Genomic DNA, 23,482 nt, shown 5'->3' with positions numbered 1-23,482 from the left:
CTGTATACAGGTACTGTACTCCCACAGCCTACATGTACTGTGTACCTAGTGTCTATTATGATGAACTGTAACAATAGTTTATATACATGCCTATCCAACTGTAAACATGTACGACAATTTTACAGATAATTATTACTACATACGTGTATATCTCTTTCAAGACTCTGTGACAAATCTTTTCTACAGTGGTAAGCTGGTGTACGAGTGAATCACATTTGTTTATTTTTACTAGTCTTGAATATTTACATGACCAACAGGTAAGTGTTCACAATACAGCAGTCTTTGTCATAGATGGATTACACCATGTAGTTAGTCTAAAGACTACATAACACACACAAATGGAGACAGAGAAGACACTTAAATTTTATATACTGTATAAATTATGTCAACAAGCAAGATATCACATGGGAATCACAGTTTGATGAGAAAAACCAGCAATGTAGAGATCCTCATTATTGGTCAAGGTTCAATAACTTTTCAAATACAGTACTGTACTTATGGACATTCATCATCAGATGTTCAAATACACAAAATATATATGGTTATTAATCTACACATACTGTACTGTACACTAATTATTTACTATTTTTTACACATGTAAACTCCATGTATGTACAGTACCTTACCTGTATACCGCTCCTGTATGTTCCAGGTTTTTAAAGCTGAAGATTAATGGGTGTTAACATTTAAAATAAAATTCAAAGCTCAGTTGTCAAACTATCTAGTTTTTCTTCACACTGGTACATTTGCCTCCACATAAATGTACCATGGCCTAGGTGTGTGTGTGTGCACATTTACCAGATGTGGCAACACAGCATCTTAATCATGGGCGTGAAGCCGTGGATTATCCTGTTTACCAGTTCCCTGTAGATCAGTCCTAGTCACTCAGCCTTGCCATCGTGGCTACACAACAGTGCTGCATAACACGTATTACTGTATAAGGTTCGTTTGTCCTTTAACCTCATTTATTATTTGCATCTTATCACAGACATGGCAATTTCACCGTTTCATGCCCATTCACTCGGCCCTGACGATGGTGCTGCATTGCCACATCTCAGACCCAATCCCTTCACACACTCCCAGGCTGTGGTTATGTTCTGTGGAGGCAAATGTACCTCTTGCAAATACACCTTTCAAGAGCAGTACAGTATACTGTATATGTGGTTGGGTTTTTAACATTCATGTCACCTTATAGTACTTTTTTTGATATTTCATGTACAGGAAAAAGACAAAAATTTAATAATCTTCGCATTAATTCAGAATATATGTTATACAGGGTGTTCCATAAGTCACACACCATAAGAATTTTTTTTTTCATTTTCAGATTAAGGAAGCATCAAATCAATGCTAAATTGGCAGAGAAATTAACCGACTCTTTCCTCCAGCTTCCACTTCTTTCTCTTCTTCATTGATTTGTTATTATTTCCTCACCTGAAAAATATAAAGGAAGAACACAAACTCTTCTATGGCATGTGACTCATAACACACCCTGTACAGTATGAGAGCCAGGAGTAAACACAACACCAGTATATCTACAGTAATCACTTTGATGTACTTCAAGTAAACTTTATTAAATTATATAAATTCTGTACTGTATACATATGGTGACTCTTGAGATGAATTTATCTCCTTGTCCCCTTGAAACTTAAATAAAAACGAAGAAAAAAAACAAGCACTTTAAAATACAAACCATCTACAGCACAGTATGAATATTCTCCAATGGTGGTTTTCATCAAGGTGGAATTACATATACCACAACATGCCTTTTATCTTGGACAATTTGTAATGTAAACTCTACTAGAATAATAGCTTATAAAAATTATATTGTATACAAAATCACTAAGTAAATTTGAGTGAAATGACAAAAAAATAAACCCTAACATTACCATGACACATCTGGACACACTACAGTATGGTACATCTTCTTGGTTAAGTGTCCTCCCAGGCTTGTGTTTTGAGAGAGTATAGAACAGTTCAGGTATACACAAACATTTATAAACAGACGCTCGTCTTTTAGTATTTTCGCTATCAGACGTGAAAAGAATAATTTAATGTATTGGTAACATTCAAAGGGGATAATTCCATCCAGTGTCCTGTACTAGTGAAGAGAAGGCCGGTCACACCCCTAGTGAGTGCAAGGAAGAAGAAGCAGCCATCCAACAGTTTAAACTTAAAACTTTAGAGGTCTTATATCTTGTGAGTCATCTAGAGTGTCTAGGTGTGTGACTATGTCCTGGTCTTTCATGCTACTTCTTCCCACATTGTATCGATATATTCTTTTTTATATTTTGTATGTTTTCTAGATTATTATTTTTGAATGGTTTTGTGACCTAACCCATTTTTTTGCACGAGTATTTATGATAACTTTCACAATTTATGTCTCATACGCAGAGTTTTGCGATGTAAGTTGGCAAAATGAGTAGGAGAATTACTGTGTGTGTGTGTGTGTGTTACAGCATACAAGAATAATCATCCCATTAATCTTTAAAACACAATAGATGTTACTGACCATATAGGGATAACTTTTCGTTGTTATGGTTAACCGTGGAATAATTTACTCGGTTTCATTTAAGAAGTCATTTACCACAGCAACAACCAGACTATAAAATTATCCCTATTTGTTGGGACATATTCTGTATAATTTCATCAACAGCTATCCCAAGCATGCAATAAAATATCTAGTGTCCATTTTTGTCCTATAATAAAACGACTCTCTGGAATAAATATTGGCACATAATTAAAACTAACAGTATCAATCCAACAGGGCCTGAACGTCGGTAATTACGTGCAATCACTCCTAATATATTCAGGCAGTCTTCCCCAGTCAGGTTTTGGACACCTGAGTACCCAACTTTTAATATTCATTCGTGACAGTTTTACTACATCATCTATGAAAATCTACCATTCTCAATCTTGTATATCATCAACAACAGTATAAAACCACTCATACATCCACTCCAACAGTATACGACCACTCATACATCCACTCCAACAGTATACAACCACTCATACATCCACTCCAACAGTATAAAAACACTCGGACCTAAATGTCAAAGTATCATTTATCAGGCTATATCTTCCCATTCAACAGAGCTTCTAAAAGTAACAAGCCTTATCCAGAACAAGCAGATGGTACACCACTCACACCAACCTCATAAGAACACTCTTGGACCTTTCTTCACGCGAGAGCACTCAAGAGTATATACTGTACACCATTTGCACCAACCTCTTGCACCTTTCTTCACGAGACAGCACTCCATCCGACACAACCTCAAGAACTACTATATACTGTATGTATGCATGGCTGAGATGAGGATGAAGACCTATTTGTAAAAAGATGCTTTCTACTGTATACATGCAAAAACTATGACTGACAAGAGGTGAAAATATTAATTATTATTTCATCTCATTCTGCTGCACATAATTCCCATAATGTGGATCATATGTGAAGTTTAATAATAGTTAAAGTGATCGCGATTCAAAGCCGCACAGCAGCAGAATTCTCAACAAAATTTTTGGTCAAACTTTCACCTTTCACTTGGGTGATGTATGATACTACCTAATCAGAACAATCCTTTCCACAAAAAAGGTACAAGAATGCTAATACTGTACTGTAATATAAAAATTAACTAATGTACTGTAATCTACAGCCTAACATACAAAAGCAAGTTGCTTACCCTTAATACTACAATTCACACCCCACGGATTTTTTTATATAGGTGTAATACATAGATTAATTTGTAAAAAAAGGGGCTAATGCCTAGTTACTTATCCAAAAATTAAAACATTATAAAAAGAGGAAGAATGGAATGAGCTTCCAGAGACCCATTTGATGGTTCATGAGGAATAAACACATATCCAAGATGTATTCCTAACTTCCCTAAAAGATACCTGTGTAGTCACAAAACTTACAGGTGTGGTAATGATGAAGAAGGCTGGAAGGATCATTGGTTAAGTCTGGTTAAATTTTACCCTGAACTGCTGGCTAAGGATCCTCTACTCCCCCTATATGTGTAAAAATTTAACAAGGTACAGTGCTCACCTGATGTTTTTTCCCCATAGGTTAAGCAGCCAGAAGTTAAACCATCCTGAAACTATCTGGGGTTAATCTTCAGTCGATGCATAAAGGCTAAAACTGCAAATGGTCTCGTTCATGGGTTCAACTACACCACTACTGTATGTGTGTGTGTGAGGAATGTTGCATCTTGTGTTTCAGTCCACAGGACCACAACTTCACAGGACACGTCAGTACAGTAATTCCATCCCTTTCATAAAACTATTCAAGACTAAGGCCAACACAGTATACCAATAGTCTTATTATAATAGTTTTCCCATATGAGACACGTCCACCTTGATCATCATGAGGAGAATTATGGGGAGTAGCCACAGTGAGTACACTTGGGCTTTTGAGCACAGCAGAAAAATGCAATGATTCCTGGAATAATAAAACAAGGCAAGAGCAAAATGCAGCACACCCACGTACAGCATGATGGACTCTTCTTTATCCTGCCTTTCTGAAATAAAGAAACACAGAAATAATTTAAGACCTTCGTTAATACTAATGGAAATAACAGCAGAATATTAAGGTCATAAAGCGCCACCAACCACCCAAATGTCCGGCTAGTAAGTTAAGTGATGGATATGATACAAATGTATTTTGAATTCTTTGTATAGTATATTTACCATGTATTTATACTTTTGTCAATAAACTACTACTACAACCGTGTATGTGTGTGTGTAAATGTAGAATCGGCCCTTCAGATGTTTTTGTCAAGACACCTCGACTGTGAGTGGTATAGACTAAGGATTCTTATACCAGTAATAAATATGTATGGACATATTTTAACATGTATTTAACTGTAAAAACAGACAAGGAAAAATTAATTAAATAACAGAAGTGCAAAAGTACACACTAGCAGAAACAGGTTACAACTGTCATGTGTTATCACACTTGATGTTCTTTACCTGATGGTATAATTATGTGGTTTAGCAACAAATTTTCTTTGTTATAACTCTGGTCATATTTTGTATGTGACATGTGTGCATCGTCATTTAGTAAATATTCTGTTACCTGGGGGTTTAATTCTGTTATTAAACAACATAACATACACTTTTCCAAGTTGAAGTGTGATACAGTATACAGTTATGGCAATATTTTTTAATAAACACCATTGATGAGAATGCTGCTTCCAAACTGTACCTGAACCTCGACTACTCAATTTTTAACCACTGAATGTTTCTATGATAAAGTATCCCAAAACTTTGATATGTCATCACTGACATAAAATTCACCCTGGTCTCATTATCAGCCTATAATTCTGACATTTTGAGTGGAAAAAGCCACACTCATTTTACATCTGTTTTGAACGGAAACTGAACAAAATAAAAAGACTCAGTAAGTAACTCGAGGAATCTATCATTGATATTTGCTGCCATTTTCTGTCTGCATCTGTGGGAAGTAGAGTGAACCGGCCCAAGAACAGTTCAGAGGTACAAGTGTGGAACTTCACTTGTAAAATGTGTCATCAGGGCAAGCCTAACCTGACTTGACACTGCGTTAATCCCTTGACCATAATAAACGGTCCTGACTTAATGAGACAGCACCTGTCGGCCACGTCCATCAGTTCTTGACACCTGGACTTAAAAAAAAAAATTTGACCGCTGCAAGACGCACGTGACTCCGGCAACCCCCACCAACCCCCTATGTTGCATCTTGCAACCCCATATTGGGTTGTGGCCCCATGTTTGGGAGCTGCTTCTCTATAAATACCAGTATACCTGTATGACGGACAACACTCATTCTTTCTACACAAGTTGGAGTGAAATCAGTTGTATGAGAGGCATTGAGAGCTCTAAGTGAGAAGTTGAGAGCTTTATGTGAGAACAAAGACCAGGAGATGCGAGGTCTTAATACATGGCTGGCAGGTCTAATTGTATCACCATGGATGGGACAACCTGGCTACAGTGTCACCTCCCCTACTAACTATCTTGACAGACTACAGACTACTGTACAGGGTGAACAGAGAATTGCACTGCACCGAGGGATGTTCTCCATTTGGTCCAGAATAATATGACAGAGGAGGAGCCGAGACAAGTGATCAACAACAGCCCCGTCATCATGTTGATGGTCATCATTCTGAACATTTACTATAAGTTCTGTGTTGTATAGTCCTGTATACATACTCTACTGTAATAATTAAAAAAATAATCAAAATAAAAAATTCAGTGCACTGCAACTATGTGATCAACCTATATAATGTTTTTATTTGGGTAAATCAGAAAGAATATCAACAGTAGGTAGCCAATGAGATCATTATAATGAATTGTAATATTAAAATAATCTATAAAGTTCATTACTAGCAACTGTTTCAAAATAGCCACAATGATATAGTTTTAAATGAGTAAGAATAATTTTTTAAGATACATAATAATGTTGAGTGCTGTACTTGATACTGACCCTACACACACTGCAGGTCCCAGGTGGTAAAGCCTGTGTTCCCACCAAAATTACTGGTGTTGGCTGAGTGTTCACAGGAACCATGGGCTGTTGTGCAATGACAACAGTAGTTGCAGGTGCTTGTTGAGGGTATGCCCCAACAGCCTGGGCAGGAGAAGGTTGGCCATACATCCCAGCCATAGAAACAGGAGCTGGCTGATTGCATGTAGGAGCTGGCTGATTGCATGTAGGAGCTGGCTGGTTGTATGCAGGAGCTGGCTGGTTGTATGTAGGAGCTGGCTGGTTGTATGCAGGAGCTGGCTGGTTGTATGTAGGAGCTGGCTGGTTGTATGTAGGAGCTTGAAGTGAGTATGGTGGTGGGGGTTCAGGGTATGGTGGATTTATAGGATTTTTCTCACTGGTGGCTTGTTGGAGGTACTCACCCACAGGAGGAGCTGATGGTGCCTGGCTGTCTGGATGAGGAATCTGTGGAAAATTTTATAGTCAGTAACTATAATAGCCCCATTAATGTACAGTTCTAAACCCCATTTGGATTATTTAGTATTCAGAGGAGATATATTCATTCTCTCCAATGACATATAAAACAAGTCTGCTGGATGGGAAGTTCATGGCAATACAGTATCAAGGTCCTCTAACAGGTCCCGACACTCCACAAAACACCTTTCCATAGCCACCATGTTGTGTCCCTGTTCGGTAATTGGCTGTTGTGGTCTTGGTCTTTAAATGAATTTCCAGACCGGCTGCTGTTTAGTGTACTGTAGTACTGCACTGTTAAGACATACGATAAACCTGTTACGTACATATAACTATCATCACATCGTCCCTTTATGAACAGGTATCTCTCCCGAAACAATTAGGGACGTATCACACTTTGCCATGAGTTGATAAATTAATTACTTCACGTATCACTAACTGGAAGGCATAGTATCATAAAGCAACTTTCACAATAAAGCTTAAACTCAAACATGGGAAATCCTTCACTTATACTACAGCATCACTTTACATCTTCATACCATGGGGGAAAAAATGTACTGTTAATATCTATCCACCTTTCTGAAGTGGATCAGAGGTAAAGAAACTCATAGATGAGAGTACAGGCAGTCCCCGACTTACGACACGGTTAGGGACCCAAATCCAGGTCGTAAGTCAAATTAATCGTGTCAAAAATGCGAAAAAAATACATAGAAAATCTAAAATGGGTGTGTCTTTTTCTTCTCAGCACCACAAAACTCTCACTTTTAAGCATGTCAGCCATTTTAAAGGGAATTACAAATGAAAATTTTGTCAGTACACAGCACAATCACTAACGTCGGGACTTGAAAATACGTAATTTGAAAAAAATTTGGTACGACTGGGGCGGTTGTATGTCCGGGTGGTCGTAAGTCGAGGAGTACCTATACTGTAATTCATAGGACTGTTAAAGAATTAGAGTGCAGAGTGACTGGTAGAGACCAAGTTAACAAGTAAAACAATCCACACACGAGCCTAATACCGGTCAAATATATCCTAACTCGCATATTTAATACACAATGCGAATCTTAAATTCCACACACTAATTCACAACACTTCCCATCGATTCAATGTCGGCTACCACTCAAAACCATTCCAATGTCAGCTGCTTTTAGGGGCAGACAAACAAATCATCTCATTAATGTTTAACTTATAATGTCTTAACTATATACATAAAAATAATGTACCTTATGCATAGCTTGAATCCATCTTTAACCACTAGTGTAGAGTGCTGTCTCTGAGCTGAATAAAATCCTCTGCCACTAGTCAAATAAAATATTAAAAGTGGCATCCCCACAATAAAGGGGCTAATATTTCAACTGGGCAAGAATACAAGGTAATAAATGTTGTAATAACCCAAAGTTGTAAGTCACTTGTAACCATAACCTAACAACATACTATGAGGTTTGATGATGACATCTCGGTTTACTGCCAAGAACAGTCACGTGTAGCAACGAACAGTGACATGAGGCGCTCTGGACAAGAAACAGACAGACGACAAAAGAATCAAGAGGAGTTTATTTTACTATTATAACCTTCACACTTTCCTCTTTCCAATAAAACAGACATTTGGTTTTATGGTTTGATTGTCTGCTCCTCGTCCATAGAGCCTCACTTCTTTATGACAAAATACTTACCAGTTTGTGATCGCTTGACCGAGACATCGTGAACGGACCGAACGGTAGCAACAATGAGGACACGTTACAGTGAAGCTTCAACCCTGTCACAGTTGCCCTGTAACAAGAAAGTATAATATATCATCAATGGCATCAACTGCTTATTACTGATGTCACATGATGATTAGTCCCTACTCAGCTTATTTCACACCTGGTGGTTAAACTTCAGGTAAATAAGCTGGGGGTAAGTATGGATCACCAGATGATTAGTCCCTCTCCCAGCCTATTTCACCTGGTCATTAATCTTCAGGTGAACCCCAAGGTACTGCCAAGGAGGGTGTGGGACACATTAACGTGTCAGTGCTTCGCACGCCTATCCTCTCAGTACTAATTTATATTTTTTTGTCCTTGAAAGATTAAAATATCATCTTCAAAGATTAAAAGCATCATCCTCAGAGGGTTAAAACATCATCCTCAAATGGTTAACCATTAAACCATCATCCTCAATGGGTCAAGTCACCCATTATCATAAATGGTTAGGTACTGTACAACGCTTAGCCTCTTCTAACAACATTTCTTCACCAAACATATCGTCCAAAAAACATTTATTAAATTGTTCTGTGCTGCCCATGACATATACTGTGTACAAATAAATGAACAAATTGATACAGGATAAAATGAAATAAAGTGGTGACCCTTTTCTTAACCTCTATCTAGCCTTGAACATTCTGGTTGACAATACAGTATTTCCTTGTAATGGACAATATATGCTCACATTAATGTACATCACCAATAAGCATAGTACAGTACATTGATTACAGTCATAATGGCACTGCAGACAGACATACAATAAGTTATATGAGTACACATTGCCCGGTCCGACTAATTACCCAAATGTAGCCAAATGTAGCCACAATGAAGTCAAATGATGGTCGTACAAGCGTAATTCGGGCTGTGAATCACTTCTCGATTATTATTTGGTGTCATATAGTCAAAAAAAATTGGTAAACTTAATTTAATCTGAGTTCTGTTGTGTTAGGTTAGGTTAGGTTAGGTTAGGTACATGCACTTGATCTATTAACTCAGATTAAATTAAGTTTACCAATTTTTTGTGACTTCGTGACACCAAATACTAGTCGAGGTTAGGTTAGGTTAGGTACATGCACTTGATCTATTAACTCAGATTAAATTAAGTTTACCAATTTTTTGTGACTTCGTGACACCAAATACTAGTCGAGAAGTGATTAGCAGTCCGATTTATTCATCTAGGACCATTATTTGACTTCATTCCGGCTATATTTGGCTACATTTGGGTAACTAGTCGGACCCCACATTGCCACCTATATTATTGGAATCAAGTCTGTCAATCAAGTTCCACATGGCTGCTACTGGGTTTCATTTATATCTGTATTCCTTTCACGTGAACAGACACACCCCGGGGTTCAGTACACACACACATACGTACATCCAGTCACAGGTTCAGTTCATGTCTATGCAATCTGGCATAGAATCAGTTTAACATTAGATTCACTATTTTACTCATTATTCGTCATGAAAACATCACTTTAATGTTATAATAATGATGATAACTAAAATGCCTTAAAATAACAGGAAATGGAAGTAGCACTGTGACTACCCCTACGGCACAGTACTTCTTGTGATCTAATACTTAAATAAATGACTGAAATTTCCATGACATAACATTTAAATACACCATAGATACAAATCCTATTACTACTACATATTGGTTATAAATTACACACCAATACTCACTAAAGAGCCAAGAGAATGATATGTCCCTGAAAATCACCACCATTCATCATCACAAACTGTTGGTCAATTCACTCCTATATCACCACCAATGTGTTATAACAGTTCACTATATACTACCACACTCATTACTATGTTACACACGTGTCTTATTACCACTTGTTGAGTGTAAATTCCACGTGTATTATGATTGACGAGAGAGTTAAGTGGGGTGACACTCCTTGCCTCAGCTGCCACACCAACACACTGTTGCTCACTCACTCAGACTCTGACGTCACTACCACACTGACGTCACTACCACACCAGTAGAGGCAAGTCCATTATCACACACACTGATTATGGGCAGTGCAGTTGTTGTTGTTGTTATAATGTTATTACTGTGCTTCAACAACAAAGGTCTTTAAATATTTATCCTAACGTGGCAAAACTGATAACAGAAAGTTTTGCTGTTATTTAAAAAGTTACAAAAACCCACACTGTTCCTTGTTTTGTCAATCTAACAGCAAGGGGAGGGGGGGGCAAGGATAAAAACACCAGAAGGATAGTTCACCAAGCACTTTTTAGTCCTTGGGTGGGGCGGGGAATCCAGGAAAAAAGTCAGATAAAAGGGCACGGAAAAAACCTAACCTAACCCAGCCCAAGCTAAGCTAAGCTAAGTTAAGCTAACCTAACTTAACCTAACCTACGAGCAATGCCATCATATATATATATATATATATATATATATATATATATATATATATATATATATATATATATATATATATATATATATATATATATATATTGTGTTGTCAATGTGTACAAGTCATGTGACAATTTTCCTGTGGACTTTATTTCCGTCCACCGGGGCGAGGGGGGGTGGGGCATGAAGAACTCCCAGTTACAAAATCTCTGACTGATTACCTGAGCAACGATTGGTATAATTTGACAAAAAAATAGATAAGCAAGGTTTGTGTACTGTATAATACAGCAATTCTCTCTCTATTTATTGTCTTTATTATAGGATTTCATTTGTTGTGTTACTTAAGGATAGGGACGGCAGGTGTATGGGAGTGTCAAGGCTTCATCACCACTGGAATGGATGATTAAATTAAGCCTGTGGGCTACTAGCTAGATACAGTAATAGCACACTGTGGACCAGAACAGAGACATACAGGTTACAGCTGCTAGCTAGATGCAGTAGTGACACACTGTGGACAGAACAGAGACATACAGGTTACAGCTGCTAGCTAGATACAGTAATAGCACACTGTGGACAGAACAGAGACATACTGGCTATTGTGTAAATCAATCAAACTCTAGGTATACTTTTCTACTTCGTTTTATTTTATGAAAAATATAGCCTGAAATATCTGGCTAAGCAAACATTTACCGAAATAAATAGTTAATTATTCATTAAAAATACGACGTCGCTTTTACATTTTTTTTACTTTTATCCTTTTCGCCACTCATCGGCTCGTTAGCCGCTTGGGCGGTTGGTCACTAATGGCAAGTACTGGTCCTGAATGTACCTGAACCTGCTCCAGTGTTGGTCAAGTCTGGCCTTGAATGAGCTCACACTTGGTGCCGTCGCCACACTCTCTGGCAGGTTTTTCCAAGAGTTCACAACTCACGCCGAAAAAGTTACCCCTCACAATTTTCTGGACTTGTGGCGTCTTCAACCTTGAGCTGAAACCCTCACAAATTTCCGAGGATCCGACTGTAGTAAACTGGTTGCCTGTTGTTAATATTTGTGGCCAACAGGAATAGACAGACGGAACAACGGCCTCTCACTGGTGGATTTATCGACTAAATTCGCTGGAAGATTATCATACGGGCAAGGTTTTATATGGATTTAAAATAGCAATACAAAACGGAGATTTGTTATATATATATATATATATATATATATATATATATATATATATATAAGAAATTTAAAATTTAAAGTAAATGCCATTTTCTTTGTAACAGGTTTAATATTAATATTATCTGATTAATTATTTATCTTAATTATAATATTTTTATGTCTATAGCTACTTATTCACATTGTTTTTATTATAGGATCTATTTATTTATGGCAGGTATAGTTGAGTGATGTATACCTGATAACCGGAACCAGTAGAGGTGTGAGGGACGGCAGGTGTTTTGTGTTGGGTCGATTAATGAAGGGCGGATCCAGGGGAAGGTCCTGGGGTCCGCTCCCTTTTCATCAGAATTCCAACACTTTTTCTTTAATGCAGTACGGTATTGTACTTAGGCATTCCTGTACAGTAAAAAGTAATTGCTCTTGACCTCAGAATATATGCTATTGCTAATATTAAGTACACGTGGCTTCAAAATGGCCTCAAAGTGCCCCGCTGGGTGGGCTCGCTTTCCTCGCCATGTTCCCCCACCCACAACTTCTTGGATCCCCCCGTTTTGACATTCCTGAATCCGCCCCTGTTAATCATCATGTGAAATAAGCTAAGGAGAAGCTAGTGTTCAGGTGATCTCACCGCAGAGTCATAACCGGCCGTCTGAACTTCATTAACGGGATGTGTTACAAGTTATGGCCAGAGAATAACAAAACGATAAGTAATTAATATTGGTACAACGACCCTGTGGACGATAACGGCCCGAGCTTATAAATGTTCTTCAATAACATCATCGCTTGAGTACGTCCATCAACCCAACCCTGCAAACTGTAAACAGACTTAATTATCACCCGAGACTCGTTAGTTTAGTAAAGCAACATGGCTGAGTATTGTAATTTTAGTTTTAATTATCACGGTTCTATTACAGTAAGATTTTGTGGGTTTTTTATGACCCACACGCAGTGGGGTGGGTTGTTAACGAGGTAAGAGTTGTTGTACTGCAAGGCGCGACGTGATGGGTCAAGACACACGACGAAGGAAGACTTCAGTGTTGGAAGAAATTCTGAGGTTAAGACGTGAGACGCTCTCCTCCGCCGTCCCTCTACCACCCAAGGGAAGCTGTTTTCTCTTATACAGTCAGCAGTTGCCTCCGTGACATACATCAGGAAGGTAATACAATACTGATTTAACGTATGGTGATGAATATATACCTATTGTATTACCGAGAAATAGTGCGACCATTAGTTTTCCAAGTGAATTAAATAATGACATAAAAACTGGTCATTATAAGTATTATCATCGTTATCATTCTCATCGTCTTTATCATTATTAGTTACCGTCATCATCATCATCATTTCCACCGTCATCACTGCCACCACCATCATCATCATCACCACCACCACACCGTCTTCCACCATTAATGACCTTGAAGGGTCAAAGTCACCTGGAGGTCATGTCTGAGGTCACTTATGTACACTACAAAGTCACGCCTATGTTAACTGTACTCACACGACCATACATCAATGTTAATTGTACTCAACCGACCATACATCAATGTTAACTGCACTCACACGACCATACATCAGTAACTGCACTCACCCGACCATACATCAATGTTAACTGTACTCAACCGACCATACATCAATGTTAACTGCACTCACACGACCATACATCAATGTTAACTGTCACACGACCATACATCAATGTTAACTGTACTCAACCGACCATACATCAATGTTAACTGTACTCACACGACCATACATCAATGTTAATTGTACTCAACCGACCATACATCAATGTTAACTGCACTCACACGACCATACATCAATGTTAACTGCACTCACACGACCATACATCAATGTTTGTACGTGTGTGAGTCCGTCTGGTTAGGTTAAGTTCCGGTTAGATTTAGTCATTCTAAATTAAATTGGCTTAGATTAGGTTAGCTTATGTTAAGTTAGATTAGGTTTGGAGTAGATTAAGTTAGGTGATCTTAACTTAGGTTTGGGTTAGGTTAGGGTGGATTACGCTAGATTATGTTAAGTTAGGTCAGGTTAGGTCAGGTCCCGGTGGAGGAGGAGGTGGGCGTGTCCTTTAGAGTCATTACCTGGACCAACTTACTGTGAGGAACATGAAGAACAATGACAGGAAGGAGAGAGAGAGAGAGAGAGAGAGAGATCTAAAAATGGATGTAGAGGAGGGAGGCAGACAGATATGTGTGGAAAAAGAGGGAAAGAAACAGATTTAAAAGGAGAGAGAGAGAGAGAGAGAAATAAAGGGCGGAAGGACAGGTGTAGCCAGTCTAGTAGAAGGGACCTGTTGGGGGGGGAGGGGCATGAGTGACCTAGATAGTGGGAGTGAACGACCTGCCTCATCCTCTCTCCCTCCTTCCTTTCACCCACCTTTCCATTACTCTCTCTCTCTCTCTCTCTCTCTCTCTCTTCGTCTCTATCCTAGCAGTGGGGGGAAGGGAGAAGGAAGGTGTGGAATGGAGGAAGACGAGGGAAGCAGTTAAGGAAGGATGAAGGCAGGGTGGACGGAAGGAGGGAGGGAAGAGTGTCCCGTTAGAGTCGACAGGTATCAAGGTGAAGGGTGTTGGACCGCTCCCTCCCTCCCTCCCCCCACCTCCCTCTCTCTCTCTCCAGGGGATAGGATGAAATAGGATTCTCTAAAATGATGATCCTGGCTCACTCCTTCACACACTCACTCCTTCACACACTCACTCCCTCACACACTCACTCCTTCACACACTCACTCCCTCACACACTCACTCCTTCACACACTCACTCCCTCACACACACTCACCCCCACACTCACTCCTTCACACACTCACTCCCTCACACACTCACTCCTTCACACACTCACTCCCTCACACACTCACTCCTTCACACACTCACTCCTCCACACACTCACTCCTTCACACACACTCACTCCTTCACACACACACTCCTTCACACACTTACTCCCTCACACACTCACTCCTTCACACACACACTCCCTCACAGCAACACACCTTGAACTTGACCGTGTTGGATAAATGCCACGTTCGCCTGGGGGAAGTAGGTCAGTGGATAGTCAAGTCCCACCTGCACCGCTACAACGGTACAATCTTCGTCCTTTTAATACTATATTGGTGACGCGGACGTACAGAGAGTTTTGAACAGGTGAATGAATATGTTTTGTGTGTGTGTAGATCGTTAGGGAGAACATGAATGAACAGTTATTTTGAACAGTTAAAGAACAATAATGTACAGTCTTCATTAACAGATTATAAAAACACAATTGATCAGTCGAGAACATTAACTAACACTTTTCTTGAACAGTTAACAAGACAATGTCCAGTCCCCTTCACTTGTGTGTTTACAATAACCCCTCATACAAACATTTCACAAGTCATTATCTTTGAGAAATTTGTTTTAATATTGTTTGAATTTTATTCCAGTGAAGGAGACTGTACATGCAGTTTATTTCAACAGTTAGTAAGAATACGAATGAACAGTCTTATTTACCAGTCAGTATGAGCACAAACAAGCAGAAGAGATACTAGGAGAACGTCTTGGAGGATGGCAGTCACTAGGAGAACGTCTTGGAGGACGACAGTCACTAGGAGAACGTCTTGGAGGATGGTCACTAGGAGAACGTCTTGGAGGACGACAGTCACTAGGAGAACGTCTTGGGGATGACAGTCACTAGGAGAACGTCTTGGGGGATGACAGTCACTAGGAGAACATTTTAGAGTGTAACAGTCACTAGGAGAACGTCTTGGAGGATGACAGTCACTAGGAGAACGTCTTGGGGGATGACAGTCACTAGGAGAACATTTTAGAGTGTAACAGTCACTAGGAGAACGTCTTGGAGGATGACAGTCACTAGGAGAACGTTCTGGGGATGACAGTCACTAGGAGAACGTCTTGGGGGATGACAGTCACTAGGAGAACATTTTAGAGTGTAACAGTCACTAGGAGAACGTCTTGGAGGATGACAGTCACTAGGAGAACGTCTTGGGGAATGACAGTCACTAGGAGAACATTTTAGAGTGTAACAGTCACTAGGAGAACGTCTTGGAGGATGACAGTCACTAGGAGAACGTCTTGGAGGATGACAGTCACTAGGAGAACATTTTAGAGTGTAACAGTCACTAGGAGAACGTCTTGGAGGACGAAAGTCACTAGGAGAACGTCTTGGAGGATGACAGTCACTAGGAGAACGTTTTAGAGTGTAAAAGTCACTAGGAGAATGTTTTGGAGTGTACCAGTCACTAGAATAGCGTTTTGTGGTTTAACAGTCACTAAAGAGAACGCCTCTGTGGTTCCGTTCAATGCTTCGTTGATTACCTTCATTAGTGTGTTGTCCATGTTCACTGTCTTGTTGGGCTACGTTCACCTTCACGTTGGCCAGGTCCATATGGCCACACGGATTATGTCCAGATCTACATGGCCACACGGATTATGTCCAGATCTACATGGCCACACGGATTATGTCCAGATCTACATGGCCACACGGATTATGTCCAGATCTACATGGCCACACGGACTATGGCCATGGCTACAGTACCAAGGTTTACCACTAGATACCACGACTAATACCTAGATCACATTCCTTATGCAACATTGATCAACAGAGACGAGTAAACAAAACAAAATACTCGAGTTATGCGTAAAGGCTTATGTAAGTGTCGACCTGTGTGTGTGTGTGTGTGTGTTAACGGGTTGTACAGGAAGATCCACGCTCATTACCTGGCATGATTGTCCCGCCTACCTCCGCTTAAGGTCTCCAAGGTTGGGTTGGATTACGAAGGTGACTGATTTACGTCGTGTGTGTGTGTGTGTGTGTGTGTGTGTGTGTGTCAGCGCTCGACAGGAAGAATGATAATAGGTAGGAAGATGATATCTGACATTAAATAAGAACAATTCTTCATAACAAAAACACGTCCCAGGTGTACAGGGAGGTAACGGACCTAAAACATTATACTCCTTCTGAATGTTGTGGTGGTCGGTTAGTGTACGGCATAAGAGAGTTGTCTCGTATCAGTGGCCGCCGCGTTGTGTTGCCTCAGGGTAAAGTGGTCACCTCCTCCTCTCCTCCTACTTGTTGACGCGGTAAGTATAGGTCATTGCCGCTCTGACCTAATTCATAATCTGAGCTCCCTGGGTTCATATTAGTTTAGCATTGACTGCAGGTATAATATGGGGTCATGTGGCAGCGTCAGAGTCACCTTGTATGCTGCTGCTTCCAACTAATGTGACACGAACTCGGCCGGAATGTTAAGAGTGGTTCCGGTTCAAGTTGCTGCAGGCAAACTAAGCGGTGTTGCCACATTACATTGATAGGTCGTGTGTGCAGTGTTGCTTGCCAGAAGGTGTTGATATTAGGGGCGCCTGAACTTGACCTTTTGTAAGAGAGACAAGTCGAGAGAGACAGGGAGGGGGGGGGGTTAGAGAGAGAGGGAGAGAAAGGGGGTAAATACTAATAATTAAAAGGACTATTAGATATTTTTCGTTCAGTTGCACCTTAAACATCCAACTAACGATTCATACACGTAATTAACCTAAGAAACGTTTTAATAACCTCTCAGACGTTGAATTAACCCAATAAACGTTTTACTAAGCTGTCAAACGTTGAACATAAATTATTAAAAAAAAGAAAACGTTTATTTCAAGCTTATTATATTTAGTTTACCTGTGAGACGTTTAGAAGGTTATACCGGGGCCGTGTGTGTGTGTGTGTTGCAATATTAAAAATCATATACATTTGCTACATACATACATACATACTGAACGAGTTTTATCACACACACACACAGGTACCAGGAGCAGTATGGCGTCAACTATGTACCCTTCTTATGACCCCTTAACCTGTAACACATTTGACGACCTCTCGCACGTTCACCTGAAGCGTGTGTGTTTGTTTATGACTCATGGTAACTCGTGATGACTTCTGATGACGACTGGTGATTACTGTTAATTTATGGTGACCAGAGTTGGCTTTTGATGAATTCTGATGACAAGTAATGACGACTGATGATTACTGTTCGTTTATGATGCCCTAAGATGACCTTTGTTGTCTTTTGTGATGACTTCTGATGACCTCTGTGATGACGTCAGGAGCGTGAGAGCAGTAGAAGGAAAGTTGTTACAGTGAACCAGCGGCGCCTCGGGCAGGTCACGCCCACCAGGATGTGACCAACACAAAAACCTGCTCCTTGTTTCTCTACCACACACCTGCCTCCAAACACACACCTTCCCTGCCACGCACCTCCTTAACACACACACACACACCTTCCCTGCTACACATCTCCCTAATCACACATCTCTACCACCACATAAGTTCTCTCCCCCATCACACACCTCCCACACATCTCCACTACAACACATCTCCCCTGTCACATATCTGCACTACAACACATCACCATACCACACATCTCCACTACAACACATCTCCCCTGCCTCACACCTCCACTGCGAACACAACACACCTGAACGTGATACAACAATAACTCTCCAACATACTGTAGTTTGTCCTGAAATACGTGCATAACATTATCAGAAAATGGGTAAAATATTCACTAAAAATGAACAAAAGTGTAACCAAAGCAGCAGCATCAGCCATAATAAACATAACGGTAGTCTGGACTCTTCACATTACCAAAGAGATGATCTATTGTAAATTAAATTATCATATTGTTTGTAGACCAGCACTCTCTGTATGTACGCCTAGTGAACTGACGTGAATTTGTATAACGATTTGACTATACCAATCAATCAATCAATCAATCAATCAATCAATCAATCAATCAATCAATTAATCTATCTCTCTCTCTATCAATCAATCAGACTCATCCTCATACTGTGAATAGATTACCACACCGACTGGTCACGCCACCACAGCATCAGTTAACATGAGAATGGTGATGTAGGTCAACACGCTCTGACTGGCCCTCCACTCTCACAACAACCCTTCTTATTACGCAGAAAAAAAAGTAAGAAAAAAAAAGACAGAGCCAAATATAGAAAAAAAAAGAAAAAAGGAAAGTTACCCGTCTAATATTCTTGTTGGGTTCCGTTTTCTGTTTATATTTTGGCGGGAACTATTGTTTCCGTCTCTTTCTTTTTGGAGTGATTGATATATTTTTAATCGTTTATTTTATCAATTCGTCACAGTTTTTTCTTGATTTACCTTTTTTACCTTTTCTTCAGTTTCTTTATATCTTTTGATTTCTTCTTTCCTTCCCATTCTCTTCGTTTTTCTCCCTCTTTTCCTGCCACCAATTGTTTCTCTCTCTCTCTCTTCCTTCTCACCATCCATTACCTCACTACACCAGGATGCGGGTCAGCGTGGTGGTGGCGGCGATGATGGTGGTGCTGGCGGCATCTCCCTCAGCAGTGCCTGGGGTGGAAGGGCAACTCAGTCTGGGTCCTAGTGGAGTTTCAACGCCTCCCATCAACATCGTGTCTGTCTTCAGGTGAGTGTGAGTTCTTCTGGTCATCTTACACCCATACAATTCACGGTGTCACCTATGTAGTGTTGTGGTACATAGGGAGATAATGCTAAGGAGCTGCAACACCCTTACTGTCATCTCTCTGATTGACAACTGACATGGACACACGGTGACACCCAAGTGACCCAATCGGATTCCATATCGTGACGCTCCCTCAGCCACTCGATCCAACCAATCACAAGCTCGAACGAAAGACTCTGGGCGGAGCTTATTTTACCTTCCCATGATAGATAGATATATTATTGCTAATTGGTGATTGTTGATGCTTTTGATGCTTTAATAGGCCATGTATACTTCCGAATTACGATACCTGGGAGATTTCAGTCTGGCTTCTCTCTACTGCCATCGTCTATTCGCAGGTTCCTGAGGGATCTTTTCAACGCTATCTGGTATCCTGAGACAGTGAAGGCGACCAAGGTACTCCCAGGAACTCAAGCTAAGGTTAGTGTGGTAGTGTGGCAATGTGGTGGTGTAAATGTTGTAGTGTGGTGGTGTGGCAGTGTGGTAGTGAGTGTGACAGTGGTAATGTGGTAGTGTGGTAATGTGGCAGTATGGTAGTGTGGCAGTGTGATAGTGTGGCAGTGTGGTAGTGTGCCAGTGTGGTAGTGTGGCAGTGTGCCAGTATGCCAGTGTGGTAGTGTGGCAGTGTGGTAGTGTGCCAGTGTGGTAGTGTGGCAGTGTGCCAGTATGCCAGTGTGGTAGTGTGCCAGTGTGGTAGTGTGCCAGTGTGGTAGTGTGCCAGTGTGGTAGTGTGGTAGTCTGATGATGCAGGTGGAGGAATGTCCTAACTTGTTATCAATGGATAGAGAGAGAGAGAGAGAGAGAGAGAGAGAGATAAGTAACCTGAAATGTTCTTTATAGAGCGAGGTCAACGAGGTGACCCAAGATGACCCAGCTGACCCCATCACCAATAACACAGTCATCGAGAAGGTGGGGGTAGGGTGATGGATGTGTAGCTCTCTCTCTCTCTCTCTCTCTCTCTCTCTCTCTCTCTGTAATTGAGTTTATCACCTTCTCTGTCTGTCTGTGTCTCTGTGTTTGTCTGTCTTTATATTTTACCAAACATAGCTAACGAATTATTAACCAACAAGTGACTGACTATCTCTATAAAACGACTAATGAAACATAATGACACAGATGAATAAATAACACAAATAACCTCCATTAAAACAAAATAAAATCTACCTAAAACAGTAACCTAACCTAACCTCATCTTCCCTCAACAGTTCGACTCAGATTGTGAAGAGGATGAGAATGGCGATTGTTTGATGCCTTCTGAACCATATACCCTGGAGACTCGTGAGGACCAGGAGGTTACCCGAGATGGAGATATAGTAGATCTATTGGCGATAACTGGAGACCTTCTGGGAGATAAGACCGGCCCGGCAGAGTTACTGGCGGCGGGGAAGTGGCCGCTGGCTTATGTGACCTTCATTACCATTACCTTTTGGCTGTTTGTGTTGATAGCGACGCCTTATATCATCACAGGGGAGACGATTACCAGGAGGGATGATGATGCTGGCTTCCTCGGCCTTGTGGATCAGCAGGTGAGTGAGTGAGTGAGTAAAAGAGGAAGGGAAAGGAAGGGAGAGAGAGAAGAAACAGTGAGCGAGTGTGTGTGTGTGAGTGAGTAAGAGTGATCATCATGCACAGTCAACCCTTTCAGAATGTGTGCACGTGTGTGTGTGTGTGTGTGTGTGTGTGACTGTTGTTGACCATTGTTCCGTCACACAACAGGACGTGCTGCTACTGTTGTCGTGGCTGCTGGGGGAGGCGAGTAACGACAAGTCCTGCTTAGAGCGGCTGGTGTGCCTCACTCCTACCAAGTCTTCAAGATACATCTCCGTGTCGTCCATGGTCTTCAACGTGGCCAAGTATATGCGAAGGTCAGTCTTACTCAGTTTGACCCATATCCTGACTTAACCCAACCTAACCTTGCTCAGTCTTATAGATCAGTCTTACCCATTGAGATCAGCCTTACCCCTATAAATCACCCTTACCCCTATAGATCAGTCTTACCCTTCGTCTTGCCCCTACAGATCAGTCTTACCCTTAGTCTTGCCCCAATAGATCAGTCTTACCCTTCGTCTTGCCCCTATAGATCAGTCTTACCCTTCGTCTTGCCCCTACAGATCAGTCTTACCCTTCGTCTTGCCCCTATAGATCAGTCTTACCCCTATAGATTAGGTTTACCCCCTCAGTCTTACGCCTGTAGATCAGTGCTAGGTCCATGTGTCAGCCTCACTAACACCGTCCCTCCCCCTCACAGATGGGTGCCCTACAGCCAGCGCTTCCAGGACCAACTTCACCACCTCAATGACGTGACCCAAGACGGCTACTCCTACACTTGCGAAAAGTACTTCTGTCCTACTGTCCCTGAGTTGTAGGATATGTGTCCTTCAACTGCAGGATCACCCATATACACGTTCTTAGAGTGGTAGGATCCCATACACACGTCCTTGAGTGGTAGGATCCCCAATACACACGTCCTTGAGTGGTAGGATCCCCCATACACACGTTCTTGAGTGGTAGGTTCCCATACTTCAGTGGAAGGACCCCCACACACGTCCTTCAGTGGTAGGAATCCCCTATGCACACGTCCTTGAGTAGTAGGATCCCCCATACACAAATAAGATACTCAATATTATAATCGTATTGGTCTATACTTGAACCATACTACAAATCACAATCCTACAGGTCACCCTCCTACCATAATCCTACAACACCAACAAGGAACAAAACCCATCCCACAATGACATACACAACGTCTCTACGATACACTGATGATAAATTTATGCCAACAATACAACACTGTCCCTGGCAATAATTTTATTGGATTATCTCAAGACATAAAGAGACGCATGTGTGTGTGATGGATGGGGCTCTGAACACATTACAAATGAATCCGTATAAATTATATATGTATATCAAACCTCTTCCGTATATCTGTCAGACTTGAGGTAATGAATCACGAGAAATAAATAGTTTTAGTGCGTCTATCGTGGCGAGGCTCTGATGGAGGGTTTTAAAAGACTATCGTGTTTAAAGACCTAATTTCTGGTGTTTTCCCGGGTTACTGTGTCCTGTAGACCACCTGTAGAGCACCGTCAGTGATCTGTAGACTCTGACAATGTACTTTAGAGCAATTGGTTTATAATAGTAATCTCTGACTCAAGAATGAATGTGTGTTCTGTAAGTGTTCACCATATATGATTTTGGTCTGAGTAAAATATCTTGTTCTTCTCGACAAGTAAATATCTCTGGGAAGTATTCGTGGTCGTGTTGTGGGAACTGTTTGTGTTCCTGTGCCACGAGTTTGTGTCAAGGTATCTATGAATATATATGAACACACACACACACACACACACACGTTGTCGCTCACTCTCCTCCATCGTTCACTCGAGGCCTCAGACAATTAATCTTAACATCTATATATTTAAAAAGAGTTATCTAATGTGTTCTCGTTTATTGTTAACATTATTGTACAGTATTTATTGTAGTATTTATATCCTTCTAAATATACTTTGCATAAAAATACGAAATTGTTTTGTATTTTCCTGAAACCTTATCGTAATTGTGTGTGTGTGTGTGTGTGTTTTAGATGGGTTCACATTGAATATTATTATCACTATCAAAATGAACAAAAGAACCACTCGCTAACTGAACAAAAGTACCACTCTCTAACTGAACAGAAGAACCACTCGCTTACTGAACAAAAGAACCACTCTCTAACTGAACAGAAGAACCACTCGCTTACTGAACAAAAGAACCACTCTCTAACTGAACAGAAGAA

The 23,482-nt window shown here is 40.6% G+C and overlaps 2 protein-coding genes across 6 annotated transcripts; one reads left to right on the top strand and one right to left on the bottom strand.

Annotated features, from left to right (window-relative positions):
- Positions 1-438: 438 nt before the first annotated feature.
- On the bottom strand, positions 439-10,642 carry LOC121868264 (extensin-like). Of its 4 annotated transcripts, none has more exons than XM_042368664.1 (4): positions 10,510-10,642; positions 8,605-8,701; positions 6,458-6,922; positions 439-4,514 (listed from the first exon to the last, which is right to left on the bottom strand). In XM_042368664.1, the coding sequence occupies exons 2-4, from the start codon at positions 8,629-8,631 to the stop codon at positions 4,371-4,373; spliced, it is 636 nt and encodes a 211-aa protein (XP_042224598.1). In that variant the 5' UTR covers positions 8,632-8,701; positions 10,510-10,642; the 3' UTR covers positions 439-4,370. The 4 variants fall into 4 exon arrangements, with proteins under 4 accessions (XP_042224598.1, XP_042224600.1, XP_042224599.1 ...); XM_042368666.1 differs by having other exon boundaries at positions 10,498-10,623; XM_042368665.1 differs by having other exon boundaries at positions 10,357-10,622.
- A 2,586-nt stretch (positions 10,643-13,228) lies between these two features.
- On the top strand, positions 13,229-23,231 carry LOC121868263. Of its 2 annotated transcripts, XM_042368662.1 has the most exons (7): positions 13,229-13,361; positions 19,513-19,653; positions 20,049-20,130; positions 20,551-20,619; positions 20,916-21,236; positions 21,427-21,575; positions 21,959-23,231. In XM_042368662.1, the coding sequence occupies exons 2-7, from the start codon at positions 19,514-19,516 to the stop codon at positions 22,074-22,076; spliced, it is 879 nt and encodes a 292-aa protein (XP_042224596.1). In that variant the 5' UTR covers positions 13,229-13,361; position 19,513; the 3' UTR covers positions 22,077-23,231. The 2 variants fall into 2 exon arrangements, with proteins under 2 accessions (XP_042224596.1, XP_042224597.1); XM_042368663.1 differs by lacking the exon at positions 20,551-20,619.
- The last annotated feature ends 251 nt before the right edge of the window (positions 23,232-23,482 follow it).

The sequence above is a fragment of the Homarus americanus genome, unplaced genomic scaffold (genome assembly GCF_018991925.1).
Source record: "Homarus americanus isolate GMGI-L3 unplaced genomic scaffold, GMGI_Hamer_2.0 scaffold19318, whole genome shotgun sequence".
Taxonomy (NCBI): Eukaryota; Metazoa; Arthropoda; class Malacostraca; order Decapoda; family Nephropidae; genus Homarus; species Homarus americanus.
Note: the sequence above shows the minus strand (reverse complement) of the source record. Positions and strands in the feature narration are given on the sequence as shown.